At 41.7% G+C, this 21,734-nt stretch overlaps 1 protein-coding gene across 1 annotated transcript in view; it reads left to right on the top strand.

Annotated features, from left to right (window-relative positions):
• Nucleotides 1–382: 382 nt before the first annotated feature.
• LOC148030276 (uncharacterized) overlaps nt 383–21,734 on the top strand; it is a 96,858-nt gene continuing 75,506 nt past the window's right edge. Inside the window, exons 1-2 of the mRNA XM_087686559.1 lie at nt 383–551; nt 642–739. Of these exons, the coding sequence (XP_087542685.1) occupies nt 383–551; nt 642–739 (267 nt within the window). The remainder of the gene's footprint in view (nt 552–641; nt 740–21,734) is intronic.

Genomic DNA, 21,734 nt, shown 5'->3' with positions numbered 1-21,734 from the left:
CGCCATTTAAACTCGGTGTTAGGTTTGGTAAATGTCTCAATTATAAAGTAATATAGATAGATTAGAATGAGTGTTATTTGAAAGGTCTGGGAATGATTGTATGATCACCATGTAAGCTCGGTGTTAGGTCTGGTGAGTGCTATTTGAAAGGTTCGGGAATGATTGTACGATCACCATGTAAGCTCGATGTTAGGTCTGGTAAACATCTCAATTATAAAGTAGGAACAGATATTATAGATATAGAAGTATAAAAAATGATGTCTTTTGTCTAATTTCCATCGGTAAATTGTCATTCATTATTTATTGAGAAAATTGCAATTCGTTTAAAATTCCATGACACTAGCTGTCTCTCATGCTCGCTGCTTATCTATCGAGTGTCGGGATGGCGGGGTATCCCCTCCATTGGCAGCAGCGGCTACTGCTCCTGCAGGAAAAAACCCAGGCTTTGCCTCTCAGCACCATTGCTGCCCCTACCACTACCATTTCTCACTCTCGCGGTTTCTACCTCCGTGTATCTGCTCGACAGCAGCGGCAAGACCATGCCTCTCAGCGTATTATCGTCTTTCGTTCTGTTTCATTTTTCCCTTCTTTCCGCGGATGCATGTCTCTTCTCTCTTCTTGAATTCGTTTTCCAACAATAGGTCCTCCCAGTAGCAAACGAGCAACCAGCAATAGCCCCACAGTTTATGAGGAGGAGATCTACAGCGTCGGCCAAGGTCCCGAGTTGTCCATTCAGGAGGTCAGATTCTCTCAACTTGACTAAATTTGCAACGTCCAGCATTGGTTATGACGTTGTGCTCATATCTGTCTTGGAATATTAAAAGTTTTAGCCAAAGTGAACATACCTGTCTTGAAAGATTGGAAGTTGCAGGCAAAATGCACGAAAAAGCCTGAAATACTCATAGCATTGGTTATGACTTTGTGCTCATTCCTGTCTTGGAAGATTGAAAGTTTTAGGCAAAATGAACTCTTGAAAGATTGGAAGCTGCAGGCAAACTGTATGAAAAGCCCTGAATGTGCCCCAATACCTTCTCCTGAGAGATTGGAAGTTGTAGAGAAATGCATGCTTTTGATGAAACGTCATCCCGGAATTCAAGAGAACTAGTAGATTCAGAAGTCCTATCAGATCCAATGGCTCACTAATCACAAACAATCGTACACTAGTGACACATTGCACATAATGACATCTTGCCCTTCTCAGCTCATTTTCTGGATTCTCCTTTTCCAAGTTGAAAGGATTACTCAAGATTGTTAGATGTCCTAAATTGGACTTCCCCTTGGCTGGAGGATTGGAGTCGGAGTCTAAGGAAGAGGACGACTTATTAGAGGAGCTTGCATCCCGCTTCTTCTTCAGCTCCTTCTTCTATGAGGCTGCAAACTCCTTGGAGTCCTTTCACAAGTGTCTCTTCTTACCACAGTGATAACGTTGGGCCTTCAACTTCTTCTTTCTATCACCCCTCTTTGAAGCTGTAATAGCCTCATTGGAACCTCTAAAATGAGGTGAGAGCCTCCCCTATAAATGCAAAGATGCATCATGCTCATGTAGCATCGAGGACATGTATAAAGCTCACAGGTGTGGAGGATGTCTGTGCCTGTAAAGCATTGGCCACTCCATCAAACTCCGGGGGGAGCTTGTAGAGTACCATTTCCACTAGATGTGCCTTTGGAAGGGCAGATTACATGTGCCAAAGCTGGTCCTATACCTATGTAGCACGGAGCAAAAAATGACTTAATGGTGTCCTTTGGCTTAAATTTCGTTTGTAGAAGCTATCCATTAAGGGTCACAGCATGCATGGGGGAAGGTGCCTTCTATAACATTTGAAGCTTCGACTATATTTTTGATGATGTCTTATAGGAGGTAGCTGTTGGTAAAGCTTCTTTAGAAACACATTGATGCAATGCAGAATATGGATGTGCATAAACTGAATCCCATGTAAGCACAAGTTCCTCATGGTTGTCCTCATCAAAATATTCGGGATGAGAAAAAGGATGCTGAGGTCGAGGAATAGCTCCATATACATTGTATCAAATCAGCTTTTTCACAAACCAAGCTTTATTGCAGTATTCTAAGTAAGATAGTCAGGTCCATGTAACTTATCATTTGTAGAAGTCCATGGAGGAGCCATTGGGAGAGGATAAGAAGAGAAGATAGAGAATAGAAAGTATATTGAGAGGGAATGTGGCCAACTAACAACAAAGACTTCAGAAAATGAGAGTTCACATGTAGTGTAACAAAAAATCAGATTAGAAATGAAGACATTGCAATTGCTGCATAACGAAGAAAAACCTGTCAAAAACTACAACAAACAACAAAAATGGTATATAGAAATAGTTGCCTAGCCACGGTTAGGGGCAAAGAATGAAAAACATAGGTTGGTTGAGCATTTAATGTAGCCAATTGACGATTGCAGATTGGAATCCAGGCGCAAGCTGAAAATGCAAGTTGTTGGGTTGAAAAATGCAGGCCTGATGAGCAAGGGAAAGAAAGACCTGTAATCAGTAGAAAAATCACAAGAGGAACCTAGATCCCGCAACCTGATGCCATATCAGAGGTGGTGCAGCAATGGAAGCATAGACAAGTACTGAAATAAATTGTTGAACACAAGACAGAAGAGAAAGAAAATAGAAGAACATTGCAAAAGAAGAGAACTCAGAGATGTGCTCGGGAAATTGAATCCATATACCAAACATGAGAATGACATGTACAATAGTGAATCCCTAGCTCCAAGGCACTGGCACTAGCACTTGCTCCGGCTCCCTCTCTTTATAGAACTTGTAGGTGATGATGTGACTGAATGAGGAGGGATCTGGATATATAAAGAAGAAAATAATGCCAAAATAGGGGCAGGTCGGCTAGCATAGAATACCCCAAATAAGCATCATAATAACCATAATAAAATGTCTAAATAACCTAGCCATGCCCGGCATAGGTCAAACTCACACATGAGCTGTTTGAACTGCTAACAGATGGCAGAATGTATTGAAAGATCATAGATGATGGAAAAAAAAGTGATGCAACAGCAAATGAATATGTATAAATGGAAAAAAATATGTCTATATGCAAAGTAAAAACTGATGAGATCCCTAATTAGAAATCTCATACTTAAATGGTTCCTCTTTCCAATGATGTAACAAGAAAGGGACAGAGGTTTAGGGTCACTTGAATTGAACTTAAAATGCAAGCATGTAGAAGTCTATAATAGTTGATTATGTCTCCCCCCAGTTACATAGCTTGTGCATGGATGCGTTTAGCTTCTGCTGCCTCACATACCCCCTGTGGAGCACTTTTATAGTGTTTGATACACCGTTTGGAATATTCAGACAGCAGCAACCTACTGCATTTTTAGACAGGGCAGCAGCATGCAGTGGAGGCAGTTGCCAGGGCAGTAGATTCAATTTCTGGGACAGCAATAGCTTATAACAATGTTCCACAGTCCACCCTTGGTGAGCCTAGGAGAAACCACACAAACCTGTGTGATCTAGGGTCTAAAGCTGTGAGGTGCTGAAAGAGTAGTTGATGATGACATAGTTGGTAGGATGAGAGTGTCATGTTTGAATAGATCTCTAGATGAGCAACCAGCCAGCAACTGGGATGCTTCAAAGTGTGTGTTTAGGGTTACGATCAGCAGTGCTGCTGTCTAACACAGCAAAATGCAGCAATCTGGAGGAGAATGATGATCTGGCAGGCTGGAAACAGCAGGGTGGTCCACCTGGGCAGCAGTGTGTGGTGTCATTTGGAGAAGCCAGACAGCTGTAAATCCCTGTGTTTTGTGACATGGCAGCAGCATGCAGCAGAGATGTTTTTTGGGGCATTAGGGTCAACTGCTGGGGCAGCATTAAGTTATAACAATGTTTCTGTTAGAGATATGGTCATCCCTAGGATAGGCATAGGTATGTACAGGGCAGTTTAGGCAGTTGCATTACGTGGCACTAGTTTTTGCAGCCGCCAAGGGTTTTAGGCAGGCCAGACAAGTCGGATAGTCATTGCCACGGGGCATGCAGCTATTCGCTGCATTATCTGAATTATTTTATTCATTTGTGTGTAGGCAGCTAGATTTAGCTAGTTGACCTGATCATTTTCTTGTATTATTTTATGCCTATATAGGCACCCTTTCCCATTGGTTACAGTTACTTCAGTTCTTACAGGTGAGAGAGAGCTCCAGCCGGCAATACTCTGACAGCCTGTTGTAGATATTTGCTGTCAGCATTCAGCATTCATACTCTGCACTCTTCAACGTTCTTTTGTGTGCGTGTGTGTGTGTGTTCACTTCTTTTTGGTCATGCATCTGCAGTTGTTGCACTCTTAACAGTTTCATGGTCCATCCTTGGTGACCTTAGGGGTGGAGAAGATATGGTGGCAAACCAAACTTAAGACTTTTTATTAAAAGGCCGATGCTTGAGAATATTGGTACAAAAATTCTATAAAAGTGGGGTCATGGACAAGCTACTCCTCCATATCTACTATCATCACTTTCGTTGCCAGCTTCCATCAACCTTGCAACCACTATCATCACCATCAGCTGCCTTTGATTTCAGCCCTCATTTGGGCCATCCTGCCAGTCCCATCATCATCATCCTCTCGTGTCAAAGAGATCGGCAACTGCTGGTACCATTGCTGGTATATCGCATCACCCACGTGTTGCCCTACTATTGAGGAACCAAAATCATGGCATGCATTAATATTAAATAGTAGTTCATAAAACCCTATTTTTACTTCTTAATAATAGCTCCGCAAAGTCTTTATTTGTATATATTTGCTTGTATTTTTCATAGGAGGAAAAATGCCCATGTAAGGGCATTTTGTGGGCATCTTATCTCATTCTTGGCTCATTCCATCACAACTCATTTCATCATCTCCTATTCTTTCACTCTCCCTCTCCATCATTTGGTGCTTGGAAGACACCACATGGAGCTGCTATCCACATGCATTTGGAGTTGTAGTTGCCATTTGTTAGCAGTCTAGTCAACTCATGTGGAGTCCGGGCTATGCTTGACATTACTAGGTAATTTAGGCATTTTATAGTGGTCATTTTAGTGATTATTTAGGCATTTATTGCTGGCCGACCAGCATTAAATGCTGGCCAACCAACTGCCATATTTGGCCTATTTATTTAGTGGCTCCCCCTCCTCTCATTCAGTCATCATCATTCTTCAGGTGGTCTTCTTGTTGAAGAGAGGAGCCAGTGCCGGTGCCCAGGTAGCTAGTGACTCACCGTTGTATGCGCTATTCTCATGTTTGGTATATGGTTTCCATTTCCCGAGCACATCTTTGAGTTCTCTTCCTTTGCAGTGTTTTTTTGTTCTTTTGTTTTCTTTCTCTTTTGTCTTGTGTTCAACAGTTTATTTCAGCACTTGTCTATGCTTCCATTGCTGTACCACTTCTGATATGGTATTAGATTGTAGGATCTTAGTTTGCTATTGCGACTTTTCTGGGCTGATCACACGTTTTTTTTCCCCTTGTTGATCAAGCTTGCGTTTTTCAGACGCAAACTGCGTTTTCAGCTTGTGCTTGGATTTCAGCTTGCAATCGTTAGCTTGTTGCATTTTGTGCCCCACTAGCTTGCGCTTTTCATTTTCTACCCCTAACTGTGGTTGGGTGATTGTTTGTATAGGCTGTTTTTGCTGCATTCAATGCTGCACTAGCTTGTATTTTTCATTTTTTTGCCCCTAACAGTGGTTGTGGGCGACTGTTTGTACAAACCGTTTTTACTGTTTTTGGCAGTTTTTGTTTGGTTTTTTTTCATTTTGCAGCAGGTGGCCTTCGTTTTGATCAGATTTTTGGTTACACTACCTGTGAACTCTTCTTTTGTGAAGTCTTTACTGTTGGTTTGACTATATTCCCTCTGCGTATATTCTCTATCCTCTATTTTTCTTTCCTCTCCAGATGGCTCCTCCATGCACTTCTACATATGATAATTTACATGGCCTTGACTATCTCACATGGAGTGCCGTGATGAAAGCTTGGTTTGTGCAGAAGTGGATTTGGTATATTGTGGAGCTATTCCTCGGCCTTAGTGTCCTTTTCCTCTTCTTGAAGATATTGATGAGAAGAACCATGAGAAAGCTATGCTTATATGGAATTCGGACGATACCCGTGCGTATTTTGCACTGCTTCAGTGATTTTCTGAAGAAGTTCTACCGGTAGTTACATCCTGTTGGACATCACCAGATATATGGTTGAAGCTTTAGATGTTGTATGAGGTACCTTTCTCCATGCGTGGCTGTGATCCTTTATGGACAGCTTTAGTAGACAAGGTTTGAGTCCAAGGACACCATTCAATCTTTTTTGCTCTGTGTTACATAGGTACAGGACCAGCTTCGACACATGCAGTTTGCCTTTCCAGAGGCACGTCTAGTAGGCACGATACTCTACATTGTACAGGCTCCTCCTAGAGTTTGATGGAGTGGCAAATGCTTTGAGGGTGCAAACATTCTCTATACCTGTGAGCTTTACACATATGTCCTCGACATTGCTTGAGCATGAGATATCTTTGCGTTTATAGGAGAGGCTCTTATCTCATTATGGAGGTTTCAATGAGGCCTTTACAGCTTGAGAGAGGGGTGACAGGAAGAAGAAGAAGTCCAAGGCCCAATGTTATCACTGTGGTAAGAAGGGTCACTTGCAGAAGGATTGCAAGGAGTAAGCAGCCTCATGGAAGAAGACAAAAGTGGGATGTGGACTTCTCCGACGTGTCATCCTCTTCCTCAGACTCCGATCTTTCGGCCAATGAGAAGTCCGTGGTGCAGAAGGGATCCACTTCTTCAAACTGCGGAAAGGGCTTGATTGCCCCTTCCTTAGCTGCTTTCTAGTCTAGGTGATGTAGTCATTTCTCATGACTCTCCGGTGCCACAGAGAGAGTGTGAGAGGGTAGTGAGATGGGGCAGCAAGCGAGCCTCATCTATACAGGTATACCGGTGCACAGGTTCGAGAGAGGGACATTCTTTGACGCATTGACCAAAGTTAATCTTGGAATTGGGATTGACATCTAGGTTCATGATGGGATGTTTATTTGACAACGAGCAGGACACCTTGGCGGCCTTGGCCAAAGTCGGGAAATCCATGGTTACATATGTTTAGAGGCATTTTTGACAGGATGGTCTTCTATGGTACTATGCGCGATATTGTTGACAGACATTGAAATCTGTTTTGACTCTTCTCTATTTTTAGGAGTTTGTACGATTAACATTGACCTCAGGTTCTCTTCGAGGCACCTTGGGGGTGGCTTGATCACCCACTACTTGGGTATCCATGGTTCTACTTTGGTGGTTCTTTGTTGTATTTAATTATGATTATATCATTGTATTGTATTGGATAACCCATGATCTGAGAGAGAGTATTAGCAATCTAGTCAGCTCATGTGTAAGATTGGGCTATGCTTGACATTACTAGGTGATTTAGGCATTTTATAGTGGTTATTTTAGTGATTATTTAGGCATTTATCGCTGGCCGACTAGTTGCTATATTTGTCATATTTTGGGCCTATTTATTTAGGGGCTCCCCCTCCTTTCATTTAGTCATCATCATTCTTTAGGTGGTCTTCTTGTTGGAGAGAGGAGCCAGTGCCAATGTCCATGTAGTCCGTGACTCATTGTTGTCAAAAGATGACGTACCAACAATGAGACAATAGGGTTTGCGGAGAGGAACACGGAGTGAACTCAGTAAACACTGAGAAGAGAAGAGAAGAGAGAAGAAACTCTGATGAATGGAATGATTGTGATACAAGGGAACAAGGGTGTCATAGCAGAAGGAAGATGATGAAGACAACTACGAACCACGAACCGCAATGCCCTCTTGAAGGGGTGTGAGGGTTGTGGAGAGGCTGGAGAGAAGAGGTGACGGACTAAATGAATTAGCTGTAACGAATGAATGAGAGAGTGGCCTACAAATAGGCACAGTGAGTCTAGGGTGGCACCTCTTTTTGGGATGCAAACCCTAAACGCAAAACGCAGAAACACAATTTGTGGATGAAGGGTAAAGGGTTTCTCAACACCCCCTCTTAAGCCCAAAAAGGGGAACGAGAAGAGTAAGGTGGAGATGCAATGCTACATGTTAAAGAATGCTCATGTAGCAGGTGCCACTTGGACAATGTCCCTGGTGGGCAAATTGTTCACTTGCCCAAGCGTCCTAGTACAAAGATGATGAAAACATGCAATGTATAGGAGGAATGTCAAACTTTGTGTGGTGCCGAGAACCATAAGGATATGCCTAAATTCAATCTCAGGAGTTGACTTCATATTGACCAAGTGGCCAAGGCAAGAAGAAGAGGAGGAAGAAGATGTAGGGGATCCCTAAGATCCAAGATTTCCACCTGAAAGGTAACTTGCAGTAAAGAACAATAGACAGAGTGAACTGGAGAACCCAAAACTCAACCCTGGGAGAGAAGCCACTAGCTTCGTGCATCCATGTGGGAAGGAATACAAAGGCCTCGTCACCAAGTCGGGGGGGCTGAACCTCCAAGGCCCTGATCTAGGTAGATCCTCGAGATCCTTGTTACCAAGTCGGGGGTTGAACCTCCAAGGCCCCGATCTAGGTAGATCCTTGAGATCCTAGGTATCAATAGACCGTGGAAGGAAGCCACCCCATCCAAGGGTAGAAGAAGAAGGTAAAATGCCTTTGCTAAGGTGTGCGAAGGGCTAAGCGGTGGGTGGGGATCCCTTGTAAAACTAGAGGAATAGGAGCCCCATCTAAAGTCGCAATAGATGTAGATGCCCCCTCGGAGGGCAAAGAAAGATCATCCCTCTTTGAATCCCCCTGTGAGGTAGATAGGGAATCCAAAAACTCATGGATCATGGACTCCAAAATGTCTGAGGATGAAGGAAGTGCCGCCGGTTGTACTGAAGAAGGTATCCGGGGTGGTGAAGAATGCCTAGAGTTGGCCTCTTGAACTTGAGCAGGCAAGGGTGAAGGGTGGGGCTCAGACTGAGCAATGAGTAGGCAAGAGTCCACTACTTCTCGATGGAGTGGACTGGAAAGTCGAAGAAGAGGAAAGAGTCGAGCAACCACTGTCTCTCAAAGGAGCGGACTGATGAGGAGATGATATCAAACAATCACTGTCTCTCGATGGAGCTGACTGCAGAGCTGCGGGCCGTGGTAGCCACTGTATGCGAAAATAGGTGGAAGAAGACTGCTGTTGGCATTGTGACGATCTCCAGGAGGTCGTAGTGCCAATCGATCCTCCATGTGCTCGAAAGAACTTAGTGCACATCGGATGCGTCTAATTGCCTTGAGCATAGTGTTGAGAAACTCTTCACCCTTCACCCGCAGTTTGTGTTTTTGCGTTTTTGCATTTTGTGTTTAGGGTTTGTAGCCCCAAAAAGGGGCGCCATCCTAGACTGGCTGTGCCTATTTATAGACCACTCTCTCATTTATTTCTCACTCACGACTGATTCATTCAGTCTGCCACCTCTTCTCTCCAACCTCTCCACTATCCTCACACCCCTTTAGAGGACATTGCGGTTCGTGGTTCGTGGCTGTCTTCATCATCTTTCTTGTGCTATGGCACCTTTGTTCCCTTGTATCACATTCACTCCATAATTCGGAACTTCATCATTCCATTCATGAGAGTTTCTTTTCTCTTTTCTTTTCTTCTCTATGTTTGCTGAGTTCACTCCGTTTTCCTCCTTGCCAACCCTATTCTCGCTGGTACGTCATCTTTTGACACATAGTACTCTGATAGCCGATGCAGAATGATCTCTGTGGCCTAGAAAGGAGAGGTGGCACAAGGAGTGCTTGGTGAAAGACGCATATACTCTGGGGGGGTGGGGAGTAAAGGTCGAAGTTGGCAATCTTCGGTGGGATGACCATTCGTGCCGCAGTATAGGCACCTAGTAGTTTGGTCATATGTTGGTAAAGAAGCCATGGGTAGCAGTGTGCCTTGCTGAAGAAGGAAGAGGTCAACCACGAACCATGAATTGCAATGTTCGCCTCAAGGGCTAGGAGGGCGGTGGAAGGGCTGGAATTGAGCTGCCAGTGGGAGGTGGATGCGACCAGCAGTAAGAGGTTGCAACAGTAGAAAAACGCAAGTGAGGAGAGAGAAAGACTAAAAACGCAGGCTGCAGGAGAGAGGAAGACTAAAAACGTAGGAAAAACTAGCAGTAGCAATTGGCATACTAAAATTAGTTCCGAACAGTGTGTGATAGGCTGGAAACAGGCAACAAACTGTTGTAGACAGCAATGGTCAGCTTGGACTGCGATGTCCTCTGTGTTTGGGGTGTGGGCAGCAAGTTGAAATATTTGAAATCTGCAAAAGCGAGATTGTTTTCTGAATGGAGAGTGATCAGCAATAGTTGCTCTGCTGTAAACAGCTGCAAACTACGGGTGGAAGGCTGGAAACAAGCGCCAGACTGTAGATGACAGCAAGGGACAGCTAAGAATGCGATGTCCTCTGTGAAAGGGGTGTGGGCAGCAAGCTGAAAACACTTGAAACATGTAAAAACGAGATTTTGATGCAGCGGAAGAAGAAGAGAAGTGGATGCCAAACCCGCCACCGGTCTTTGCCGTCACTGGAGTGGAGGATCTTTGCTGCTATTCGAGCAGATCCAACTCTAATACCATGTCAAAAGATGACGTACCAATGAGACAGTAGGGTTTACGGAGAGGAACACTGAGTGAACTCGGTAAACATTGAGAAGAGAAGAGAAGAGAGAAGAAACTCTGATGAATGGAATGATTGTGATACAAGGGAACAAGGGTGCCGTAGCACAAGGAAGATGATGAAGACGGCCATGAACCATGAATTGCAATGTCCTCTTGAAGAGGTGTGAGGGTTGTGGAGAGGCTAGAGAGAAGAGGTGACGATTGAATGAATCAGCTGTAACGAATGAATGAGAGAGTGGTTTATAAATAGGCACAGTAAGTCTAGGGTGGCTCTTCTTTTTGGGGCTGCAAACCCTAAACGAAAATCCTAAATGCAAAACACAGAAATGCAAAAACGCAAACTGTGGGTGAAGGATTTCTCAATAGCTGTTGTATGCGTCATTCTCGTGTTTTGTATATAGATGTGGATGAAGGGTTTCTCAATAGCTGTTGTATGCGTCATTCTTGTGTTTGGTATATAGATTCCAATTCTTGAGCACATCTCTGAGTTCTCTTCCTTTGCAGTGTTCTTTTGTTCTTTTGTTTTTTTTCTCTTTTGTCTTGTGTTTAGTAGTTTATTTCAGCACTTATCTATGCTTCCATTGTTGCACCACTTTTGACTCTGTCGCCCACCATGTTGGACTCCCACACGGAGTGCCATTGAAACCAGCCTTCCTTCTGTTGATGGGTGGTAAATCCCTGATTACAACTTAATTACAGCAACAAACAATAAATGCAAATCTGAAAATACAAATTTACCTACTGATCTTGGACAATGCACATCCGATTGGCTTCAAAAGTGCCCCTTTCGGTATTTCTTTAGCTTTATTGAATAAGAAGTTGATTTACAATGGGATTCTCCCGATTTCCTTAGCAATCCAAATTCCCCTTGCTGTCCAAAGTGACCAGCAAGTCTTCAATCTATTTTGCCCCTTGATTCGGACACTTAATTGGCCTTCACCCACTTCATGGACAATGGGAATGCCCCTAATTCAATGGTTGGCTAGTCCTCCACCTGAATTGAGCTGAAATTCATCTTCAGCCCTGAAAAATCCAAGTCTTGGAGCTTCCATTTTATGGCATGCTTCTCGAGGTTGTTGCTAAACCCTAATTTCTGCTAGAAATTAGGGTTTACAGTAGAGAAATTTGCAATTTCTCAGCCTCCAAGGGTCCAAATGCTGAGATCTTCAGAGCAAGACTGTGAAATGACTGGGAGATAAGAGTGAAAGCTGGGCAATCGCCCAGTTGTGGAGGGTCTGAATCTACAATGGTCTCCTCAAAACTCACTTGTGAGTGGCTGCAATGGCAAAATAGGCTGGCCATGGCTATAGCAAGAATGATCTCGCTTTTTCCTCTTCTTCAGTCTTTTACCAGCCTGTATGGGTAAGTTTGCCAAGTGGCAGCCTTCCCAAATGGTTTTCCAACATTATCCATAATTAAATATGAATTTTCAGCCTTTAATTAGTGAAAATTAATTTAATAATTATTTTGGTGCCCAGAAAAATAATCTGACTGGCCAATAATTAAATTGGCTAGGCATTTTCCACCCTCAAGTCTCTCTGTGCCATCTTTGACCATTAGATTGGCGTTAGGTATCATTAAACGCCACATCTCTAGTGTCACAAATTGACACTTATGGCCAAATGAATGACCTAAGCCAACAATTGACACTAGATACCACCAAGTACCTGTATAACATAACTTATAGCAACTTTTGCCTTTGATATCTAGTGATTTTCTTGGGTCCTGGGCTCGTAAATTTACTTTAATCCCAGTTGCACCTCCCATGTGCACCATTTACTTATCATGCGATTAAAAATTAATCTACATGTTAAGTGAGGTTTCAAAAATACATGTCCTCATGACAGTGCGGCACTGATCAACGCATTTGTAGCTTCCTGTCGACCAAACCTTGGTACTGTGCGCCTTCAAACAGGTTGTCCGATAGTCATTTTGGCTGCCATCCCCTATTGTGTGATGGTGCGATCAAATTTTCAGCTACAACTGCATTTTATAGTTGTTGGACTCGTACATACAACTTCCATCTCCTTCAACATTCTCTTGCATTTTGATCCTCTACAACAGGCATCATAATCAGCAGGTCTTGCACATAAAGCTTCCATCTTCATTGACATTCTCTTGTGTTCTAATCCTTTACAACAAGCATTGTAATCAACAACCATTGCTTGTGTATCAAAGCTCATCATCATTTGGCCTTCTTGAGTTATCATTCTTCAATTGTAGCTAATGTTATCATTAGACTTTAGTTGCTTTATTTGGAGCAGTCCCATCTTCATTCTCAACACTCTCTTTGCTTGAAGAGTTGTGTTTTGCTCCCTGCATAATGCAAATTACTTCACAAATGGTGTTGCCTAGTCACTTAGGAAAGCGCAATCATCTTTGATCATGGACTCATCTTGGCTCACCCTAGTATTAGTCTATGAGGCATAGAACCCTAAGGCCCCTTGTGTTTATTGCATTATACATTTCAATTATTCTCTAAGTTTTTGAGTTTATTCATTGTTTAGTATACACTTTGTGTTTTTGTTCGTATTTCTGTGGCAAACTCTACTGTTTCTTCACATGGTATCTAACTTGAGGCGCTCCAAGAGCTTAAGATTCTTATTGTTTGTGTAAATGAATACAGGTTGTGAGGAGTGACAACATTTTCTCAGATTTCAAATTCTTCTTCATTTAGCTGTGTTAATCAAGAGATAATGTTATCTTTTTCTCCTTTCCACTCTCTCATTACAACTTTGACACATTGTTGCTCTGGCTTTGTTCGCATAGGATGGAGTATGGATGATTGGGTGTATCTACTATGGTATGTTAAGGCACTTCAGCGAAGCTTGTCATCATTTACCTTTGCTCCCTACTCCATGGAAGTATATGTGTCTACCCCTAGGTTACCATCTTGTTCTTTTAGGCGAAAGATTGTTTTCATTAGCTATTAGAGTTTCATGCTCATAGCAATAAGATGCTTGTAACATGCACTAAGCTTGTTTGAGCATTTGGAGGCCCTATGACCTCGTGAGGCTATAAGCCCTTGCGAAGGCCACTACAATGTGCTAAAGAGGTATTCTCCACCTACTTGTGGGTTTGATGGCTTCCACTTCCTCATGGGTTTAATGACTTTCACGATCCTTGGCTTTGTAGTTTGCTCCATTAAGAGATAGTAGTTGTTCACCACCACCTTCAGTTCCATAGTCAGCTCCATTGAGAGATAGAGGATGCTATTGGGTCTTGTGGATTCAAAGGAGTTGCTACTTTCTACTCCCTCATATGACTCCACTAATATCAACTTTGATGAGGGCATTAAGGATATAATCTGTGATACCACTCCCTCCCATCTCTCTCATCTTCGAATTTGGACCTTTAGGAGCTTGTCATAACACAACAGAAAAAGAGCATTCTTTTTATTATATTGCATATTTTATTACTTATCATATTTGTTTCCTTTGCACTTACTAAATATAAAGAAAGTTGCGTTCGAGTTGGCCATTGATGAGTTGTCAAAGATTACGATGGATCCACATAGTGGCTTAAAGAAAAGATTGTATGCACTTTCACCTATATGACTCAATTGGATGCTTGTAGCTAAAACTCAAGCATATTAGGGTTAACTTGTATACAGAAAGGATTAATGCCTTGAAGTATAGACTAGGTCCCTTAGAAGAGATAGTGACAATTGATAAGATGGCATGATCATGAAATGTTTGTACAATGTGCATGTGTAGGTTGTTGGGTGTAAAGGCCCTTTACGCTCTCTCGTGTGTATATTACTTTACACTATGAACACATCCTTGCGAGTATAAGTGTACCGTACCCTAAGTATAAATGCATTCTTTTATTGTTTGTGTATACCACATTCACACCTATCCCTCGATTCTTCACTCTCACTCATTGCCCTCTCTCAACTACTACACACACCTCGATCTACGTGCATATTCTGATCGTTTCCTCTCTCTCTTTAAACTGGTATCAGAGCTTGAGAACTAGTGTAGGTAGTTGTAATGAAAGCAACCCTCCCACGGCATAAACTAAATAGAAAACCAAGGACAAAGCACACAAAATCTATGTGTATGGCTCTGCCATTAATCTCAAAATTGAAAAAAAATCATAAATCTCTCTCTTAATAATGAACAAATTCGTCATCTTCATCCATAGCTTCAACCATTATGCACAAAAGAAAGAGCAAAGGGAAAAGAGGAATTTTTGCACAAAAGATAGAGGAGAGAGGAGAGAGAAATATTGGCACCATACAAAAGGAGAATGTGGGAATCTTGGAAAAAAGGAGAGAAAGAGGCACATAATCAGCCATGCACTCCCCCAACTTTTCTCCAAAAGACACATAACCCTTCATATTTTTATTATTTCTGTGAATTTTTGATACATTTGTATTCGTAAGGCTTTAGCCTTCACATTTCATTTCTTTCTAGCTCCTTATGAATGCATGCACGTACTTTTTTATGTATACGATTTATTTATCATGAATGTGGATGTGGTCTCCTCATATGTAAGGGTGTATTTTAGTTCTTTTGCAACAAAATGAATATTATTTCCTTTACAAAAACTAGAAATGTGATGTATGCGTAGACATCTTTGTGCCTTGTTTTTATGCTTCTTTTGGTGTCATCATGTAACCGGTAGTCATTGGTAGACGTGACAGTTTATATTGGTGACAGGCAAGCGTGACAAGTAGGTGCGAGAGTTTCTGTAGGCGACAGTTGTTGCGAGCAGCTCGCAGGGCACAAACTGCAGCTGGCGGCGTATTTAACAGCCAGCGGAATAGACAACAGACTGGTGGATTTGTTTCAGGCAAGTTGAGTCACCAATAGGCGTCACGTTCAACAGGTGATAGGCGCAAGAATTGGTGACAGGGTGGAATCGATGGGTAAGCCCAACAATTGATGCGCGCAGGTCTTGCGCGATTGGCAAGGCCTAGTCAACGTCACGAGAAGCACTTGTTTTTCTTTTTTTATTATTATGTAGTTTTTCTTTTATTACATTTACCAAGTGTTCGTGCACGCAAGCACAGGGTTCAGATTTATGTGAAACACTTGAAAAATTGGGGCTTTTTCTAGGTTTGGTGCTGGACACACATAACAATGACTGTTGACCCAGAAATTGCAGACATTGGGTGCATATGCCTCGGAAATTTTGGTCCTTTTCATGTAAAAGTACAATTTTGTGCTGTTGAGTCAATTTCATTGAAATTTGTGCACAATTGGACCTCGAAATTTGGGGGTTTTGCAAAATTCGTGAAATTTCTACAACATTTACACGTATTTGATGCTTGGGAGGATGTATTGATGCAATTGGAGCAGATTCATTGCAAAAAGTTTGGGGCTTTTCACATCGGTGGTACATTTTGAGCCAATTTGAGCTTTGATAGTGAAATTACAGTAGATTCATTGTCGAGTGGGAGAAATTTGAACTTGGGATGTTTTAAATGTTGTAAAAGGGCAGCTTCTCTTGGTACATGTATCGGGGACACCTTTGGAAGTACAAGTGTGTGTACTTTCTGTTACATTCAATAACCTTGATGTTGGCTGAAAGTATTCAACATTTTATTGTAGTCTTTCTTTGCTGAAGATGGTTGGCAGTGCATCTATATCTGACACAAATAATATCTTTAAGATTCGTAAATTTGATGGCAATACCTTTGATCTTTGGAAAGGTCGCATGCAAGGTATACTCTTTCTGAAGGATTGTGATGATGCTTTGGCAAAACATAAGCTTGTTGCTTTGTCAGATGAGGATTGGGCTAAAATGAATAAAAAGGCCATTACTTACATTAAATGGTTGTCACAGATGATATTTGGTTGATATCAAGGGACTTACTATTGCTTATGCAGTTTGGGAGAAACTTAAGGCTACGTATAAGAATACAACTCCTGTCAATTAGGTACATCTCATGTGAAAGTTAGTCAACTTGAAGCTTGATGAGTCTAAGCCGGCCTCAGAGCATTTAAATGCTTTCACTGGTATTTTGAGTCAGTTACAAGATGCATGCTTGCTAGTTTTTGATCCAAAATTGAGGGCTATCTTCTTGCTCATGACTTTGCTCGATTCATGGGAAGCATTGATTGTGTTTGAGCAACAACCCCAACTTGACATTTGATGGTGTGCGTGGTTCTATTCTCAATGAAGAGATTAGATGCAAGGCAAGTGGGGAAAATAGTGGATCAACCTATAATGTAGGAGGAAGAATTGAAAAAAGGTCAAATGTTACAAATAAGAATAAAAATTGCAGCAAAAGCAAGAAAAAACATCAAGATGTCACTTGTTATCAGTGTGGACGCAAAGGGCATAAAAATCCCGACTGCAGCTACTTTAAAAAGGAGTAAGAATGCAAGAAGCAGGCTAATGCAAAAGGCAAAAAGAATGAAAAGGATTGCAGCTCTACCCCTAAAGAAACAGAAAAAGCAAATGTGGTATCTAATGTTGTTATTGAGGAGATAGAAAAAGATAAAGATGCTGATTTATTGGTTGCATCTTCAGATCCACATGCTATGACAGTGGAGGACATGTATATCACTAAAATGGATGTGATAGAAGTCTTGTTGCCAGCTCATGATGGTTTGTCACAATCGTGGATTGTTGACAGTGGTGCTTCATTTTATGTAACTCCATCTTTGGAGTGTTTTCTTTTTATGTAGAAGGTAACCTTGGGGAAGTCTCTCTAGGCAACAACCATGCATGTGATATTGAAGGAATGGGCACCATACACATGGCTCTTGAAAATGGTCAGGAATTGATCTTTCATGATGTTAGGTAGGGGGAGAGTATGTATCTAAAGAATTCAGTAAGTTTTGTGATGTCAATGGGATTAAACGGGAGCTTACAGCTCCTTACGATTCTTCATCTAATGGTGTGGTTGAGCGAATGAATCGCACGTTATGTGAGAAGATTCATTGCATGTTGTCCACAACTAATCTCTCGCAACCGTTTTGAGGAGAGGCACTTAAAATTGCGGTGCATATTTGCAACCGATCTCTATATCGTGCACTTGAAAGTGGCATCCCTGAAGAGGTTTGGTCTGGCAAGCTTGCTTCATATGACCATTTAAGGGTCTTTGGCTGAGAATGCTATGTACATATACTTGTTGATAGCAGAACCAAACTTGACATGAAATCCCATAGAGGCATTTTCATGGGTCATGGAGATGAAGGTGAAATGGGCTATAGAGTTTGGGTTCCAAGTATGAAAAAGGTGTTACGTAGCCGGGATGCGGTATTTAATGAATCAAAGTTGCTAAAAAATGTCACATCTAATGACTTGGACAAAAAGAAAGTGAAAATTCAGCATGATCAGCCATTTGAACACCATCAGCCATTGAAAATTCAGCTCCATTTGATGCTGGTTATGATAATCAACATATAATAATTGAGCCAGATGAAAATGGGCAGCAAAGGGATGCTGAAAAGTAGCTTGGGAAACAAAATCAGCATGCTGAAAATGAATTACAGTAGCCTGAAAATGTATTACAGCAACTTGGATATACAGTTCAGTAGCCAAATAATGAGGTCATTGACATTCCTTTGGATGTGGATCCATTGCCTGATAACATGGATCAATGGGTAAGGTCTACACGTGTCAAAAGACCTATACAAAGGTTGACCCCTCTTTGGATTGCATTTTGCTCATAAACGAAGGTGAGCCTTTTACATATAAAGAGACATTATCATGTGAGTTAAAGAAAAAGTGGGAGCTAGCTATGTAGGAAGAAATGAAATCATTGTATCAAAATGATACTTGGGATTTGGTTTCATTACCCAAAGATAGGAAAGCTATTTCTAACAAATGGGTCTATAAAATCAAGTGTGTGGATGGCAAACCCAAATACAAAGCCAGGCTTGTGGCTAAGGGCTATACACAAAAAGAGGGGATTGACTTTTAGGAAGTCTTTTCACTTGTTGTCAAAATGACTACTTTTCAGGTATTGTTTGCTATTGTAGCATCTATGGATCTTGAACTTGATCAGATGGATGTTAGAACTGCATTCTTGCATGGTGATTTGGAAGAAGAGCTGTACATGAAGCAGCCAGAAGGCTTTGTTATTCCAGGGAAGGAATGTTTGGTGTGTAAGCTTAAGAGAAGCTTGTATGGTTTGAAACATGCTCCTAGACAATGGTATAAAAAGTTTGATGCCTTCATGCTCTCACATGGGTTTAAAAGAAGTAATGCAGATCACTGCTTATATATCATGAAGGCTGTTGATGGAAGCCTTATTATACTTATGCTTTATGTGGATTATATGCTTATTGTTGATAAGCATAAAAGCTAGGTTAATACATTGAAAAAATAGTTGAATTCGGCCTTTTTCATGAAGGACTTGGTAAGCATAAAAGCTAGGTTAATACATTGAAAAAATAGCTGAATTTGGCCTTTTTTATGAAGGACTTGGATACAGCTGAACACATTTTGGACATGCGTGTGACGAGAGATAGAGAGCAACAGCTCTTGTTTCTCTCAAGAAAAGTACATCAGCAAAGTACTTGATCATTTTTCTATGGTTGATGCTAAGCCACTTCGTGTTCCTTTACCACCATATCTTAAGCTTAGGAAAGTAGATTGCCCAAAAGATGATAAGGCAGCCAACTCTATGAAGGGTGTTTCTTATGCTTCAGCTTGTGGTTTACTCATGTATGCTATGGTTGTCACTAGACTTGACCATTACGCATACAGTGGGAGTTGTGAGCAGGTTTATGCCAAATCTTGGCAAAGCACATTGGAAAACAGTGAAATATATCTTATGGTACCTTAAGGGTACACAAAGAAAATGTATTTGCTATGGAAAGGGTACGTTAGGCTTGTAGAGGTATTGTGATGTAAACATGGCAGGTGACTTGGATACTTGCAAGTCTATTAGCGGCTACATATTTACCTTGACTGGTGGGGCAGTTTCTTGGTGCTCTAGATTGCAAAAGATAGTAGCACTTTCTACCACAACGGTTGAATATATTTCAGGCATCGAGGCTTCGAAAGAAGCTGTTTGGCTATTAGAATTTGCTGATTCTATGGGCAGCGCCCAATGAAAATTGTGTGGTGTGGACACTTATTAAAGTGTCAATGTAAGGTGTGTACACCTAGTGTCTTAGAAACTTAAAGTAGTGATACTAGGCTCTAGAGTAAAATAAAGCTAGCTCTACTTAGTTGGTGGAAGGGTGGTTAGGTCAACCCTTGACCTAAACATAAGTTGTACTTTCACTCTATCTTTCATTCAAGCAAGTACACTCTTCTCTTTTTGCTTCAGCTCACTCCCTTGCTGTCATTGTCTCTCCTCTCTCTCTCCATAGTTGGCTGCCGTTTTCCAACATTTGGTATCAAAGCAGCTCATACGTGCAGATTCCGTTTAGCCACCATTAGCCGGTGCCATCCCGCCAAGGTCCTACTGCTGCGAGCTTGGTTCTCAGCTCGAGAAAGAGTTTTCAGCTGTTGTGAGGTGCTGCTGAAGTGGAGGAGGAGATGTAGCTGAGCCGTCTCTTTTCTACTCTTGATCTGTCCATCTGCTCCAGATCTGTCCAGTTCAGCTATCAGCTCCAAATCTGTCCATTTGCTCTAGATTTGTCTAGCTCAGTCAACTTCAGTCTGCACGTAGTTCAACGTGCAGCCTTGCATGCAGCCCGAGGAGTTGCTGTTTTGGAAGAGCTATTGCTGTTTTCAGCTGTGCACGCCATTTTCTCAGTCTTGCCCACCAATTTTTGCATACCCTAAAAAGTGCAGAAATCCTAATTTTCAGATTTGGGGTTTTATTGCAATTTTTGGAATTTCCAGTCTATTTCAGCCATCTCTTCTCGAATCTCAGCTCCTGCTGCCCAAAAATTTGGGGCTTTTGCCAATTTTTGCTCCCTAGTTCGAATTGACAACCAATTCGAAGAAATTTCTCAATTTCTTGGACATTTTTACCAAAAATTTCGGACTTTTGCTTGATTGGAGGCCCTTTGCCCAAATGGTTATCAAACTCATAGACATTGTGCAATTTCTTTCACATTGGCTCAAGAAAATTTCGGGCCTTTCAATTTTTTGGATCCGGCACGCATTAGAGGCAAATTTCAGCTGCTGTTCATTTGCTGACATGCATCCTGAGGCAACATTTCTGTAGAAATTCTAGCTGTGAGGTACAAATTTCTTCAATTTCTTTGAAATTTTAGAAAGAAAATTGGGGCTTTTGCCCGACACGCACTCCAAGGCAAGCAACAAAGTAGTACAACAACATTTAATTGTTGTTACAATTAGATTGGGCAGAGAATTTTGAAAAAATTCAGTAAATTTTGGTAAAAATCAGCATTAAGTTGTTGTATTTTGTACTTTTGTGGGCACACATTTGGAGGCGGGTGTGGTACAACAATATAGTGCTATAATTTATTGGCTGAGTGCTAATTTGGGTGGCATTGTGCACCCTTTGGCATTTGTGTGACAATTTGGTACTTGTTTCTTAATCCCGTGGGGGATTTTGGTACTCTGAGAAGTATACTCTATACTTCAGCATTGAAGTATTTACCTGCAGATTTTTGTCTATATCATTGACAGTATGGCATGTAAGGGGAATAATGATCAGAGCAACATCCTTGGTGTTCTCACTTAGAAGGACAAACTTGATGGTTCAAACTATCCACTGTGGAGTTTTATGGTCCGTAACCTTTTTGTGGTGAATGTGGAACTATGTTACAAGTGATTTAAAGCGACTAGGAGGTCTTGCATCTCAGACACCTCAGTGTAACGCTCGAGGACAGGTTGCTGGTGGTGGTGGTGGTGGTATTGGTGCTGCTCTGGTGCTGCCCCTCCTCTCCCTCCTACCGAGGGTCAGAGGAAATGGGACTCAAAAGATGCACAGGCACTTTCTTTGATTGCCTTGTTTGTGAAAAGGGCAATTATTCCTTACATTCGGTCTTGTAAGACCTCAAAATCAGCATGGGATGTACTTGAGCGTATATTTGCAGCACACAATGAGACCAGGATATCCTATCTCCGCAAAGAGTTGGCCAATGTGACAATGGATGAAGGTGATAGCATGACAGAGCACCTTACTCACATACAGGATTTGCGTGAGCAACTACTCAATGTTGATGAGATCATTGAAGATACTGAATTGGTAAACATCACATTGAACTCTCTTCCAGAGTCATATCTTGGTTTCCACATCTCTTTGATG

The sequence above is a fragment of the Lygodium microphyllum genome, chromosome 10 (assembly GCF_053477565.2).
Source record: "Lygodium microphyllum isolate KBCC chromosome 10, Lygodium_microphyllum_v1.1.10, whole genome shotgun sequence".
NCBI lineage: Eukaryota > Viridiplantae > Streptophyta > Polypodiopsida > Schizaeales > Lygodiaceae > Lygodium > Lygodium microphyllum.
Note: the sequence above shows the minus strand (reverse complement) of the source record. Positions and strands in the feature narration are given on the sequence as shown.